The 16,581-nt window shown below is 41.8% G+C and overlaps 1 protein-coding gene across 1 annotated transcript in view; it reads right to left on the reverse strand.

The window, feature by feature from the left end:
- LOC150085797 (TBC1 domain family member 12-like) overlaps positions 1–16,581 on the reverse strand; it is a 458,606-nt gene that overhangs the window by 375,188 nt on the left and 66,837 nt on the right. The window contains exon 2 of the mRNA XM_090374697.1: positions 2,656–3,552. Coding sequence (XP_090230823.1) covers positions 2,656–3,521 — 866 coding nt within the window. The 5' untranslated portion in view covers positions 3,522–3,552. The remainder of the gene's footprint in view (positions 1–2,655; positions 3,553–16,581) is intronic.

Below are 16,581 nucleotides of genomic sequence, written 5' to 3' on the forward strand. Positions count from 1 at the left end.
TGTGGTGATTTTTGTGGTTTTAAATCTGATTATATAAGCCTATTGATTTTAGGTAGAGAAAAGTTCTCATACATTATTTTCTTCACTATGAATGTTTTCCAAACTAGAGCATCTTGATTTTTAGTTACTGACCTAAAAGCTATTTTTTCTTTCATTTATAAGGCTGGACAATCTAGTAGTAAATGTTTTACTGTTTGTCGTACACGGCACTGACTGCATTGAGTGGTTCTTCGGATTTAAGTAGAATAGGAATGGGTTAGGTATGGTGCCCTATCCGTAACCTGCCAAGCGTTACTTCTTCTTTTTCGGACATCTCTTTCACTGGATTTCCACTGATTTAATTTGAAAAAGTTTATATGTGTTTGCTCGCTCCATATTCTTTGCCACTGTTTTTTGCTGTTCACTTTGATACTATGTCTGTAGTCTGTAAATGGTACTTTGGTGGTTGAAGAAAGGATGCCGATTGCCATTTTTGCTGCATGGTCTGCTTGTTCACTTCCTTTAATTCCCATATGTCCAAGAATCCAACAAAATGTGACGTCTTGTTTTCTTTAAGAATTTTGTTTAGGGTAACTTGGATTTGTCTTAGAGTTGGATGGAAATTCTTTGTGTCACATTGTATTGCTTGCATTATACTGAGGGAATCTGTGAAGATCAGACTATGGGGTAGCTTTTGCTTCCATATTTGGTCTATTGCCTTCACTGCTTGCAGTTCAACTGTGAAGATGCTACATTCTGTTGGGAGAACTTGGATTATTGTAGTATCAGAGAAAACTGCTGCCATGCCTACTTTTGTATCAGTTTTCGATCCATCTGTGTAGATTTGTGCATATTGTGGATATTTCTCTAGATATGCAGCATGTAGTTGTTGAAAGCTGCTTCCTGGTAGGGAATGTCTTCCCCAAGATTGAAAGTAGGTATCATAGTTTGGTGATGTTATTTCCCGGGGGGGGGGGGGTGTTTTGTATAATAGCTAGTTTGTTGAAATCAAGAGACCAAATTGGCAGTAGCTCCTTGATGCGTACGTTTGCTGGTTTGTTAACTGTTGGGTGTATTCTGTACATGGGGGTTGGATCCCAGTGATGCTAATCTGGAAGACCAGCAGCATCACTGGGAGGTCCCCTCACCACGTACAGGTACCCACGTCGAGGGGCAAGAAAATGATAGTTGAAACAAAAATAGAATCTGTTTGTTGAAAAGCTCTTTAAATAAAATGTTTTTAGAAATGAACAAGAAATGCTTGGCAGCCAGAGCCTCAGTTCTGGGTCTCTTTGATGAAGTGGTGGTGTATGTATCAGTGTTGTTAATTTCTGTTGGGATTGTGTTGCGGCTGCAGAAGAAACGTTAACATTATCTGGCTTCATATTAGTTTTGGTTCAATGTCTGGGTTCCCCACGCACTACCTGGAAAGCAATAAATGCACTAGGGAGGGGATGCCGGGGCTACCCAGATGTCATACCCGCACTGCCGCCAGCTTGAATCCTCTCTCTTGGACCACGAGGGTAGAGGCATGGCATGCCGTGGACACTTCTGACCCGGGCAGGCAACCCCACTAGCCAACTGATCCTGGCTCAGCCATCCAGGACCACCTAATTTGTTGAAGATGGCCAAAGTGATGCATTGAAGTAGGGCCCCCCTCAACCTTCAAGATTCTCCTTACTGAGTTTCCAAGGTTTGCAGTGCATAGCAGACACATCTGATTCCTATACTGTTAACCTGGGAACATAGCTGTTTTTGTTGAATGTCAGTAATCTGGAGGACCAGCAGCAGCATTACTGGGACGTCCCCTCACCACGTGCAGATGCCAGTGTCAAGGGGAATAAGTTCATAGACTCATGTTGCTTGCACCGCAAATGAAGGCATCTGTCGGCACATTGCACCAGGTATTTGGAGTCATCCAACAGGCACACTGATGTTCAGTTCCTCCGATATTCAACCAGCATGTTGTTGACCCAACAGCATTCACCATCGATGATGATCAGCAGTGATGAGTGGTGTATCTTGGGTCATCCACTATGGAACACATTGCATTTCCCCTGTACTGGATTGCTAGGTGAACAGTCGTATAACCTGACATTTGGCTGATACAACATACTGCATCCCATGCTTGACCATGAACATTCACCTTGCATAATCCTTTACAGTTGTTAGAGGAAGGTGGTTTGACCAGTTTTACACCATTCTTTGTAGACCTTAGCCACCCTGGGTCATGAGCAATTCACAAGACATGCTGTTTTCGATACAGAAGTACTTGATACAAAGCAGCAGCATTTTATACTGTGAGTTATGCAGCAGAGTCCATTACAGTTGGGGGTAGTCATAATTAAGTGATCACTGAATGTAAGTTGATTTTTTTTTTTTTTTTTTTTTTTACAAAATTGACTGCAGCCACCGTAGCCAGGTGGCAAGGAGCAGCAGTGCGTAGCACACGCTTCTTGATTAGACCGGGGTTTGAGCCCGTCACCACCAAATACAGAGGATGCAGAAAGGTCAGGGAATGACCACCACATATCACGGAGCAATATGGCCTTAGTTGCTAATGCTCCTAAAAACCAAATAACAAACAAACAAAATTGACTAATAAATTTTGGAATGTAATGATAAAAAGCCAGAATCAAAATAAAAATTAAAGAAAACACAAAGAAAATAACTTACCTCAGGAACATTCCAGACAGCCCTTTTTTCTTTGGTTTAGCACCTTTATAAAGACTTTCATGTGAAGAGCACTGTTGCAAGTTATCACATGAGTAGCACAGTGGTGCTTTGGAACTCAAGCCTTCCCCAACAGATAAAGACAAGTTTGTGCCAACAGAAGACATACTAGTGAATGATGATGTGTCCGTATGATGCAAAGAGGCACACGTTGGGGAACGATGCAAGCGTGTTTCACAAATGTCACTATTCAAATGTATATCACAACTGGTATCATCATGAATGTACTCCTCTATCTGTTTACTCTTCTCCTCCACTTCCAGGACTTCATTAATATTTTTATTTTTTCTTTCACTACTAGAACTGGTTTTTTTATATAGTTCATCAGCAACACATTGTTCAGAATTAATAAAAGAGGACTGCAAATTTTCATCATGAGATTCCCTCTGTAGCAAGGGATAATCATTATCCATTTGGAAATGGTTTCCATGGTCTATCTGTGTGATGGGTTGATTAGTGCCATTGAGAGTAAGTTTTTTACCCAACTGCAGCTGCTTTGTAAAACGATTATACACTAACGGAATATTCCCCAATACAGCATCTAAAGTTGGCTTGGCTTTGGAAGAAACAGAATAAACAATATGTGTGTTAGCCCTTTCATCATTTAACGATGTGTTCTTGAACAGATTAGACTGTGCTCCTTCTTGTAATTTCAAACACTCTTGTTTGCTTGATAAAATTTTATTTCTTAGATCCAGTGCTGGACTTTGCTCTTTGCTAGTTATTGATTGAAGCTTTCCTGTTAGGGTTTCTTCAGTCCACAATTTTCCACCATGAATTGAATGTATTTCAGTACCTGAGGCAGGCATTTACCATTTCCATCAATAAGTGACTGCTTAACTACATAATGTAACAAGAAATAACACTTTAAAAAAAAATAACTTCACAAGTGAAATTATTAAATAAAAATAAAATATAATTATTGTCACATATACATAAAAGCACTTTGAAAAAAAAACACTTAAAATATACATAACTGGTGTTATATAGCTAAGGCTATAAAAGTTACTTCAATGGTACCAGTTCAATTGATATATAGTTTCAGACTAGCAAAATTCTGAAATCATATATTAAAATTTAACCAGACAGCAGTACCTTGAAGTCTGACTGACACCGCAGGAAAATGTTTCTTGCTAGTAGCTCCATGGTTGGAGCTGCTGTTTGCAATAATTTATATTGATGTTCTCTTTCTTATTTTTTTATGTTGAAAGTCAGAGGCCACATGATATCATGTTGTTGTTACTGGGTTTAAAAACACAAGGCCCACTGAGGCCAAATTGTGTCTATTCATTGTTTAACTGCATGACCCTATCCTTATAGTTGTTAAATTATATACTTTTGTATAGGCCAATACATTTTAAGTATATTAAAAGTTCTTCAATATTTGCATCGTTTCCTAGGATATGAGATAAATCATGTGATATGTTAAGCCTGGAAACTGATTGAAAAGTGTTTGACCAGATGGTTGAAAGTAAGGGACAATCAAGCAGAAAAGGGTGGACCGTAAGCTGACTGTTACAGGATGAGCACTGAGGTGGGCTTTCTCCCAATAACAAGCAGAGATGGATATGATGCGTATGTCCAATTCTCAGCCTTGCCAACACCACTTCCTCTCGTCTGTTTGGACGGAAGCCAGAGAGCCACAGCTTTGGTTCTTGTTTTATTTGGTTGTTGTTGTTTAAGGCTTTACGGCGCAAGGACAGCAAAGGCCATAATGCGCCTAACTATGGTGATGTTAAATACATAGTTCTATCTGTATAGATGTTATTCAAGTTTATATCATGTTGTACAGTTTTATCTGTTTGAGGAAATCAAAAATTTTGGTCACATGTGGTGTGTCCGCTAGTAAATCAGAAATACTGAGATAGGTGTTCATTGTGGGAAATGAGATAAACATAGCTTGTCACTCAGTACTGTACTTGGAACAATCAATAAGTAGATGGTGGACAGTGAGCAGAGAGTTGCAGTTTGTACACAGTGGTGGGTCAGTGACTGCAAGCAAATAAAGATGTGTCAGGTGCATGTGGCCTATCCATAATCGGGCCAATACAACTTCTTCATGTCGGTTCTCACGTATACTAGATCTCCATGGTTTTAGATCATTTTTTATGCCAAGTTGTTATTGTTGACTTGATTCTGCCAGATATGTTGCCATTGTTCAAGGCATCGTTTCTTTATAATGTAATTGTAGTCAGATCCAGGTGTAGTGAAGGACTGATCTATAGGATCGGTAGCAGCTTTTGCAGCTAGGTCAGCCTGTTCATTTCCAGAAATTCCAGCATGACCGGGGATCCAACATAACAGAACTTGTTTCTTCAGATTTAATTTAGTCAGAGTATTCCAGATCTGTCTAAGTAAGGAGTTATCATTTTTTGTATTATGTTGTATAGCTTGGATAGCACTAATGGAGTCGGTAAAAATAACACTGTGCTGTTGTTGTCGTTGGCGTTTTTTTTGGCACAAGAGCTACTTTGGCTATATTGCGCCTGTTCCAGTGGAGAGACACTGTACGGATTAATAAAATGGTTTATATGAGCATAAATATATTAATCTGTTTTAGATAGTGGAAAAACTCTGGTAAATTGGAGTTGTCCCCAATAATATGTCTAATTTGAAGAGTTTTGTTTAAATTAGATAGGGATCGGAATGAGGTGGTTCTGGCATACTGATAGTGAGTGCACTTTATAAGAATATGTTTTACGGTTAGTGTTGAATTACAGTGGAAGCACAGTGGTGGATTATTTCCTCGCAATAAATATTGATGTGTAAGATGGGTATGACCTATACGTGCTCTGGCAAGCACAACCTCTTCGTGTCTGTTTGAGCGGAAACTAGATTTCCATAGTTGTGGATTCTGTTTTATATTTCGTAACTTATTATTTACCTGATTAAGCCAAATTTCTCTCCATTTTTCATTGCAAATTCGGTGTATGATTGATTTATAGTCTGTGTAAGGAATCTCGATGTGGTTATTATCAGTGGGATTTCTTGCTGCTTTATATGCACTCTCATTTCCTGGTATTCCAGTGTGCCCTGGAATCCAACAAAATGTGCCAGTCTGCCTATTGTTATGAAATTTAGATATTTCAGTTCTTATTTGATTTATCAATGGATGTGGAGAGCGAGAATTGCCCTGGAGGGCTGTTGTTGTTGTAGTTCGGTTTAACGACACAAGGGCTACTACAGCCAAATTGTGTCTCTTCATCGTTAATTGACAAAAAGCGTATTAGAGAGATAAAATTATATGCTTCTGAAAAAACCGATATGTTTTAGATATAATAAAAGTTCTTCAATATTTGCTTCATTTCCTAAGATGCGAGATAAATCAGGTGATATATTCAATGTAGAGAGTGACTGAAAGGCGTTTGATCGGATTGTTGAATGTAAGTGACAATCAACCAGGAAACGATGGACTGTAAAGTTGCGTTTGACAGGATGAACACTGTGTGGGCTTTCACCCAATAATAGGAAGAGATGGGTATGGTGAGTGTGTCCAATTCTGAGTCTTACCAGTACCACTTCCTCTCGTCTGTTTCTTCGGAAGCCAGACAGCCACAGCTTTGGATCTTCTTTTATCTGGTAAAGTTTATTGTTAGTGTCACTTTTCCAGGTCTGTGACCATCTATCATAGCAGGCTTTGCATATGACCGACTTAAAATCAGAGAAAGGAACCTGAGGATGTTGTGAGAGAGCGGGTTGATTTGATTTTTTTTTTTTGATTTTTTGTGGCGCAAAAACAGCAGGGTTATAGTGCGCCAGGAAAAGGTTAAAATATAAAAAGGTAAGACTGGTAACTTGTAAAAAAGCTACTTCGTCTTAAGGTGCATACAGTCATAAAATCAGTACAATGACAAAAGCAAATTGTTTATTTCATATGACTGTATACAAATTGATCGACTTTAAAAATTGAAAAACTGCTGACACATTGTCGTTGTCATTTAAAATCTGACTGAGTGTATACGGATCAGTCAGATGGGTAAAAGCAGTAAAACGAGCATTTATAAAACTGGAACAATCACATAAAATGTGTTCGACGGTTAAAACGGTGTCGCATTGCTCACACATAGAAGGGTCATCAGCCCTCAGCAAAAAGGAGTGTGTCAAATAACAGTGTCCTATGCGGAGCCGAGCAAGAACAACTTCCTCTTTGCGATCCCTGCGCAAGCTGGACCGCCAAGGATGGATCACAGGCTTAATTCGACATAGTTTGTTTGAAGTAATCAGTCGATGCCACGAATCTTGCCACTGAGATTGCAGGTTACTACGGATCACTTGCCCGTAGTCTGTATAGGGGACTAACAGGTCAAGATTATCCATCAGGGCTGTCGATTTGGCTGCAGTGTCAGCCAAATCATTTCCTCTAATCCCGATGTGACTGGGGATCCAGCAGAAGCTTATATCGAATCCGCTTGCATCGAGGCTGTATATTATCTGCTGAATTCGGGACAGGGTTGGATGATTGGTGTGTGACATCGCTGATAAAGCCTGTAGTGCACTCATTGAATCGGCATATATAATACACCGTTGGTAACGGTGTTTTCCAATGTGATCTAGAGCTAACTCTATGGCATGAAGCTCTGCAGTGTAAATGCTGCAGTTAACAGGTATCTGCTCTGATATGGTTTTATCTGGAAAAACAGCAGCAGATCCTACATATGATTCTGACTTCGAGCTGTCTGTGTAAACTGGCAAGAAGTCAGAATGTTCTGCACGGTGTTGTGAATAGAGCTGAAAGTAGACAGAGGGCGGAGTACTAGACTTCGTCGCAAGTTTGAGCGAGAAGTCACATGCTGGGGTTTGTGCATGCCAGGGTGGAAGGGACTCCTTTGGTGATCGAGCAACCTTGTCTACCGAGATGTTAAGCTCATTGAGTAGCTCTTGAACACGAATGCCGAATGGTCGATTGGCAGTGTGTCGTGTGTTATAAAGATTTTCCCATCGTGGCTCGAAAACGGATGTCCACGTGGGGGTGGTCCGGCAGGGACTTCAGCTTGAAGGCATATTGCAGAGACAACTGCATTCGCCGAAGCCACAAAGATGGTTCATTTGCTTCGGCATACAGACTTTGGACAGGCGAAGTTCTAAAAGCACCGGTAGCAATGCGGATGGCTTGATGATGGACGGGGTCAAGCCAACGAACAGCGCTATTTCTGGCAGATGCATACACCTGAGACCCATAATCTAATTTTGAGCGTACAAGTGCACGGTACAGACGTAGGAGAGTGCATCGGTCTGCACCCCAAGAGGTAGAAGAGAGAGAGCGGAGGATGTTAAGCCCTCTCGTGCACTTTGTTCGAAGCTGACGAATGTGTTGGACGAATGTCAGCTTTTTGTCAAAAATGAGTCCCAGGAATTTCGCCTCTGATACAACTGGAATGGTGCTTTGTCCAAGTCGTAATTCAGGCTCAGGGTGGAGGTTACGTTTGCGACAAAAATGTACGCAAACGGTCTTCTCCGGTGAGAACCTGAAACCATTGGCCGTGGCCCAGGAGCTAAGACGGTCAATAGCTTGTTGCAGTTGTCTCTCAATAACCCTCATATTGCATGATTGAGAAAATATGCTGAAGTCATCGACGTAGAGTGCACTGTTTATAGTTGGAGGAAGTTGTTCAGAAATAGAATTTATTTTAATGGCAAAAAGCGTAACACTTAAGACAGATCCTTGTGGTACCCCCTCCTCTTGGCAAAAAGGCCGCGAAAGGGAGGATCCTACACGAACTTGGAAATAACGAGAGGATAAAAAATTTTTAATGAAAATGGGAAGGTGACTTCTTAGACCGAGGTTGTAAAGGTCTTTTAAAATACCAAATCTCCAAGTTGTGTCGTACGCTTTTTCCATGTCAAAGAAGATGGACACCAAATGTTCACTTTTAAGGAAAGCATCTCGGATAGATGTTTCCAGTCTAATTAAGTGGTCCAGTGTGGACCTGTTTCTTCGGAAGCCGCACTGAAAGCGGGAGAGAAGGTCGTTCGATTCTAAATACCATAACAGACAAGCATTGACCATTCTCTCCAATATTTTGCACAGACAGCTGGTCAGAGCAATAGGACGATAGTTTTTTGGACATTTAGGATCCTTTCCTGGCTTAGCAAAAGCAAGAATAGTTGCCTTGCGCCAGGTATCCGGAAAGTGCTCTTCAAGGAAGATTCTGTTGTACAGGAAGAGCAAACGGTCCATGGATTCTGATGAAAGATGTTTGATCATTTCATAATGGATGTTGTCTGGTCCAACAGCGGTAGCCTTTGTACGGGCGACTGCTGTTTTCAGCTCATGGATATTAAATGGCCCATTGTATGGGTGGGAACCCTTCGATGTGAATTTAAGGGCCTGTTTTTCAGTATTGCGCTTTGTGACCAGAAACTCTGGGGAGTAAGATGATATTGCAGAGATGTTAGAAAATGTTTCCCCAAGAGCATTGGCTATTGCAGTAGAGTCTGCAATAGTACATCCATTATAATCAAGGACCGATGAGGGATGTGCCGTGTATTTCCCCTTCATTTTCCGAATTTTATCCCAGACCACGATAGTACTAGTGGACTGAGTAATTGATGATGTAAAACGGATCCACGATTCCTTTTGACTCTGACGGCGGATGTAACGTGCTTTGGCTCGTGCGCGTTTAAAGGCTATAAGGTTGTTCGTGGTAGGATATCGGCGGAATATCCCCCACGCTTTATTTTGAGCCTTTTTTGCTACTGTGCATTGTGAATTCCACCAAGGTTTGGGAAATGGTGGAAACCGGGCAGATGTTTTTGGAACAGCATTCGCAGCTGCTTGGACAATGATTTCTGTGATGTACGTTACTGCGTCATTGATAGGCTCTTGACTGACTGTACTGAGGTCAAAAATTGCCTGATGTTGGAAGGCATTCCAGTCAGCCTGATCAAACTTCCACCGTGGTAACCTAAAAGGATGACATGGTCTCCCACTGTGTAACAAGGTTATCACAGGGAAGTGATCACTTCCGTATGGATTCTCCTCCACTTCCGAAGTGAGTAAAGGGAGTTGAGAAGGGGAGCAGATAGAGAGATCAATGGCAGAAAAAGTACGGGTAGGCATGTGGAAGAAGGTGTTTGTTCCAGTATTGAGAAGGGAAATGTCATTGTCATTGAGCATACGCTCTATGACCCGTCCTCTTCCAGTGATGTTAGCACTACCCCACAGGGTAGTATGTCCATTAAAATCCCCAAGAAGTAAGAAAGGGGGAGGCAACTGCGTTACAAGATCATCAAGGTCTTCCTGGGAGATATCAGTCCCAGGTGGCAAATAAATAGAGCAGACCGTTAATAGAAATCCCACTGTAAGGCGAATTGCAACAGCCTCTATGCTGGTTGTAATTAGCAAAGGCTGCACTGGGGTCTGGTTGCCCACAAGGATAGCCACTCCTCCATGAGCAGGACCATCCGCACTTCTATCCTTACGAAAGATTGTGATGTTATGCATTGTGGGATCATCATTTGCCTTTAGGTAAGTCTCCTGCAAGCAAAAGCAAACTGGCTCGTGCTTTTGCAGGAGGGCCTTGATGTCATCAGTATTTCGCCGGAATCGACGACAATTCCATTGTAGGAATTTAGCCATTATTTTGGCTTGGTGGGTCCATCAGGCGGCTTCCGAGGTGCTGAGGGCTTAATTTTGTCAGACTTGGATTTATCTTTCCTCGGGAAGTATGGACGCTGTCCTGTGTCCATTTCTTCCTCCGCAAAGAGTTCCAAGACTGACTCATCATGTACCTCCTTGGTCGTGACATCCATTATTTCTTGCCCTGAAGTGGGCAGTTCACTTTTCTGTGATGTTAATTTAGTGCTCCCTGTTGTTAATGCTGGAGCATTGGGAGGTACCGATATTGGAGTGGCAGCTGATTGCGATTTTTGGGTGGGCTTTAGTGAACTCAATAAATAGCGGGCGATGGGAGTAAAAGAGTCCCTTGGGGGAACAGTCATATCAGTTTGGGTCCCAATCGTAATTTTACCAGAAACTTTCTGGGCGTACGAAGGCTTCCCGCTATTTACTGGTTGGATGCGTTTTCTGGCCTCTGGGTAGGATATGTTCAGCTCCGTTTTTAATTTTTGAATTTCCTTTTCATCCTTCCACCGCTGGCATGCTCGAGAGTATGCAGGGTGCTCTCCTTGGCAGTTAGTACAATTTGGCTTAGGAGCTATACATTCCTTGCTCTCGTGATCTTTAGCACCACATCGAGCACAGGCAGGGTTACCACAAGCTGTTTGTGAGTGGCCGTACTTCTGACATTTAAAACACCTCAGTGGGTTGGGAACGTAAATCCTCACTGGGCAGTTTAAGTAACCTGCCTTGACGGAACTTGGAGGCCGTTGTTGTTGTTGTTTTGGTTTTTAGGAGCATTAGCAACTAAGGCCATATTGCTCCAGGATATGCGGTGGTCATTCCCTGACCTTTCCGCATCCTCCGTATTTGGTGGTGACGGGCTCGAACCCCGGTCTAATCAAGAAGCGTGTGCTACGCACTGCTGCTCCTTCCCACCTGGCTACCTTGGAGGCCGTGGGGTGTTGAATGTTAGGATGAGAACTCGGGTAGGGACAAGATTCCCATCCTTACGCACAGATATTCGCTTCACAGCTGTCACTCCTTGCTCTTTCAATTCAGAGCAGATCTCTTCTTCAGAAACGTGAAGAAGATCCCACTCTGATATGACACCTCGTGACGAGTTCAGAGTTTTATGAGGGGTTACGATAATGGGTATTCCTCCTAAAGATGTGGAATTCAAAATTTTTTCAGCATGCTTTGTATTTGATGCTTCGACTAAAATATCTCCCGAACGCAGCCGTTTTACCGATTTAGGTGAACCTGCCATCCCTTCTAATCCTTTCTGGATAAAGAAAGGTCACATTTTCCCAACTGACTGCTCTCCGGTGGAATGGAGAATGAGGAAAAGCGGTGTCACAGATGGCATTTTCTCCTCAGTTCTGGCTCTTTTAGCAGAATTGGTGTCATTATCTTCTGATGATCGATTAGGTAGGGGCCTTGTTGGGGCCCCAGAAGAAGGATTTAAATTACTCATGAGAGTAAAGAAAAAATGTCTGATGCCTAAGTACCTCACCCACCACGGAGCCCTACGAGGGGGCGCCCACTCGTGAACTAGCAGGTACTGCGTACACGAATGGGACGCCGAGTTCGCTTAGAACACCATACCCACGTTACCAATAAGTCTTTATCCCGTCCCAGGACCAAAGGGAGGGAGACTTATTGGAACGCAGTTGACCCTAGCAATATAGAACCACCCGCCGATTGATCCCAGTCGAGCCGGTCCGGGACCGCCCGTCTTGTCGAAGCAGGGGCCAAAGTGGTGTATTAAGGCTGGGCCCCTCAACCACCAGGATCCCCCTTTCCGCTTCCACGGGTCGCGGCGCACGGCTGCACACGCCGGATTCCAAAGATGTAACCCTGGAACCAAGGTATGGGCGTTAGATCCCAGTGATGCTAATCTGGAAACCCAGCAGCATCACTGGGAGGTCCCCTCACCACGTACAGGTGCCCACGTCGAGGGGTGAGAGAGCGGGTTGAGGATGTTTAGCGGCAAAGTCAGCACTTTCATTTCCCGGAATGCCTGAATGGCCAGGGATCCAGCAAAAACTGATTGACTAATTGGACACACTGCAAGCGAATAGCTGGGAATGAATCTATTTCAATGTAGGGTGAGAAATGGAGGAATTCTTCCTTATGGCAGAGACAGCAATAAGAGAATCTGTGTAAATTATGGCAGATGAGATGGAAAGCTCAATTATCTTATTAAGTGCTAACTTAATGGCATATAATTCAGCTGTGAAGACGCTGCAAGCAAGCGGTAGTGTGGCTGAACTTGTAAACAAAGGAAAAACTGCCGCAGCACCTACCATACTCTCAGTTTTTGAACCATCCGTATAAATTTTACAGGCATGGTTGTCCATAGCATGAGCTGAATGTAACTGTCTGATATCGCAGGAGGGTATATTTTTCCCCCACTGGAGAAAGTATGTATCTTGAGAGACAGACACATATGTCCAAGGAGCAACAGGTGTAGTTGTGTCTTGGAAAATTTCATTTAAATTGACATCGCAAGTCTGAACAAGCTCTTTGATCCTGAGAGAGACGGGTCTATTTTCATTTGGCTTGCTCTCATAGAAGGCATCCCAACGAGTATTATAGAGATACTCCCAACTTGGGTGCGATGGTAGACTCTGGATCTTAGCAGCATAGTGAAGCAGTAGTGTAGTTGTTGTTGTTATGGAGGCTTAATGGCACATAAGCTGCTAAGGCTATAATGTGCCTATTCACTTATATTAAAACATGAGTTTTCCATAAATCAGAAATAATTAAAAAGCCCAGTTTGCCTGAGAAAGTCAAAAAATTCAGAAATATTAGCCTTATCACCAATCAGGTTTTCAAGAGTAATTGGTTTATGTAGCTTAACCAGTGAGATCAAGGATGAAGTTCTGGCTTGTTTATAATAGGAGCAGACAATAAGAATATGTTTTACAGTCAAATTGTTAGAACAATGTGTACATTGTGGTGGATCATCTCCTCTCAGTAAATGAAGGTGGGTAAGATGTGTATGTCCTATTCTTGCCCTTGAGAGGACTACTTCTTCTCGTCTCGATGTACGGACACTGGAGTGCCAAATTTTCGGGTCTTGTTTAAACTGAAAGAGTTTATTGTTAGTCTGAGAGTGCCACAGTGCTGTCCATTGGGATAGGCAAGCAGCATGAATGGTTAGTGCATAATCTGATGCTGGAACAGGGATGTTGGTTAGATCTAAGGTAGTTGGATTTTTTGCAGCTTTATCGGCCAGTTCATTTCCTAAAATGACGGAATGTGCTGGAATCCAGCAAAGAGTGACCTGTTGATTGGGTTCTTTAATTTGCAGTAATAAGCTTCTGATTTCATCTATAACAGGGTGAACTTTATCTGAGGAATTACATAACGACATGATTCAGCTGAGGGAATCGGTGTAAATAACAGATTTTAAGGAACTGTTAGAATGAAGATTTTCTAAAGCTAGTTTTATTGCGTATAATTCAGCAGAAAATATACTAAATTCTGACGGAAGGGAAGCTGATACAATTGTATTTGGAAACACTGCAGCTGCTCCAACATTTGAATTAGATTTAGAGCCATCTGTATAAATTGGAGAAAAATCAGAATATCTTTGAATGTGAACTGCGTGAATTTGGTTGATATTTGTTGCTTGCAAGGAATTCTTTCTCCATTGACAGAGGTAAGTGTCACAGATTGGAGGAGGAGGAGGAGTCCATGGAGGTTGAGTATAAGTTGCTACCTGTTTTACCGAATGGATAGAAATATTCCAAACTTGCACCAGTTCAAGAAGGCGAAGACCAGCTGGTTTTACTATGCTAGGTTTGTTTCTGTATAGGGTTTCTAACGGTGGGTTAAAAAGGTATGACCGAATGGGATGAGAGGCACAACTTTGTATCTTGACAGCATATTTCAGTAACAGTGTTTTCCTGCGTAAATTTAGTGGGGGCTCATGAGCATCAATGTAGAGATTATGTACGACGTTCTGAATGCACCAATTGCAATTCTCAAAGCACTGTGCTGAATGGGATCAAGCCAGCGTAATGCGCTCTTTCTGGCAGAATCATAGATTGGAGCACCATAATCGAGACGAGATCTGATTAATGCCCTGTATAACCGAAGAAGTGAGGTACGATCTGCATCCCATGTTTGGGCAGATAAAGCTCTGAGTATGTTTAACTTTTTTAGACATGAAGTCCGTACATTTTTAATATGATCTAGGAAATTTAACTTATTGTCAAGGGTTAATCCTAGAAATCGGATGTTGCTGGTGACCGGGACAAAGACGTTAGAAATTTGAAGTTCAGGATCTGGATGAAGTTTGCGTTGTCTACAGAAATGGATGGCAACTGTTTTCTGCTGCGAGAGCCGATAGCCGTTGAGGCTCGCCATTGTTGAATTCTATTAAGTGATATCTGAAGCTGTCTTTCAATAGACCTCATGTTTTGAGAATGACAAGAGATGGAAAGGTCATCTGCATAAAGGTAAGTCTCAATTGTATTTGGAAGCTGCTTAGTAATAGAATCTATTCTCAGAGCAAAAAGAGTGGCACTCAGTACTGATCCCTGTGGGACACCTTCTTCCTGGATGAAAGTTGGGGAAAGGGCATGTTGATATCGAACTTGAAATGATCTAGTATGTAGAAAGTTCTGAGTGAATATAGGAAGATTGCCTCGTAGTCCGAGAAGGTAAAGATCACTAAGTATACCATACCGCCAGGTGGTATCAAAAGCCTTCTCTATGTCTATTGAAACCATTACTAGATGTTCATGTTTGACAAAAGCTTGTTGTTGTTGTTGTTGTTGTTTGAGAGCTATTGGCGCAAGAGCAGCTTAGGCTATAATGCGCCTAATCTAGGTTAGAGTTTCATATTTCGACATTTTTTATTATGTTGTTCAGATGGGAAGCTAAGATTTTATTTTATAATTACGTAACTTTTTGGTAAATGTTATACTATTTATTTTTATATGTATTGGTAGTATCCGATTAACTTAAGGAAAAAGAAAACGTCGGTAATATTTGGCCGGTTATCTAAAATTGTTTTGAGCGTTAGGTTGTTTTGTGCGTTCGTGGTTATTTGAAAGGCTTTTATACGTTCTGAAGTAAATCTTGGACAGTTCACCATGAAGTGATGTACAGTGAGTGGAACTTGACAGTTTTGGCACTGAGGAGGGTCTTCACCTCTGAGTAGGTAAGAATGGGTCATATGGGTATGCCCAATTCGCAATCGAGCAAGGATCACTTCTTCGTGTCTGTTGGATCGGCAACTGGTAGTCCATGGTCGGAGTGTTTGTTTAATTACACGAAGTTTGTTGTTACTTTGATCTTTCCAATGTTGTTGCCATTGTTTTAAACTGCTTTGGTGGATTAACGACTTGTAATCGGTATATGGTATTGAGCGGAATGCATAGTAAGAGGTAGCAGCTTCTCTTGCCGCTTTATCTGCTTTTTCATTCCCAGTTATTCCTGTGTGGCCTGGAATCCAACAGAAACTGATCTTGTGATTATTTTGCAATAGCTTAGATACTGTATATTGTACCTGTTGTAAAACTGGGTGTGCTTTAGTATTGGCATTCTGTAAAGCAATGACAGAGCTAAGCGAGTCCGTGAAAATTATGCTGTCTGCTATCTGTTCATGTTTAATTTTGTTTACGGCCATCAAAATGGCTTGTAATTCTGCTGTAAAGATGCTGCATTCTTTTGGAAGTTGTTGGATGAGAGTACAGTCTTCAGAGTGAATCGCAGCTCCTACACAAGTTTCTGTTTTTGAGCCATCTGTGTATATGAAAGTTGAATGTTCATATTTTTCTTTGTATGCTGCATGTAGTTGCTGGTAGTTTGTTCTCGGGAGATTTGTTTTCCCCCAAGATTGGAAATGCAGGTCACACACAGGTTGAATTATGATCCATGGTGGAATAATGTGTGTAGTCGTGGTAGCTATGCTATCATAATTAAGCTCTCGGCATAACAGTAAATCTTTTAGTCGGATGTTGGAAGGGCGGTTTATTCGTGGATGGGCTTGGTATACATTTTCCAAGTACGATGAAAACAGAACCTCTCTATTTGGATGGTCGGTGATGGATTTTATCTTTGCAGCATAGTGTAATAATAAGTTCTGTCGTCTAAGTTGTAGTGAAGGTTCATGGGCTTCTGCATATAGGCTTTGTACAGGTGAAGTGCGAAAAGCTCCAAGTTTGTTTGTTTGTTTGTTTGTTTTTGGTTTTTTATTGGCGCATTGGCAGCTGTGGCCATAATGCGCCAAGACTATGCAATATTTAAAAGTTTAAATTCTCGGTGACCTAATTAGTTAGGTCACCATGTCC

This window comes from Mastigoproctus giganteus, chromosome 5 (genome assembly GCF_048544385.1).
Source record: "Mastigoproctus giganteus isolate SK-2022 chromosome 5, ASM4854438v1, whole genome shotgun sequence".
NCBI lineage: Eukaryota > Metazoa > Arthropoda > Arachnida > Uropygi > Thelyphonidae > Mastigoproctus > Mastigoproctus giganteus.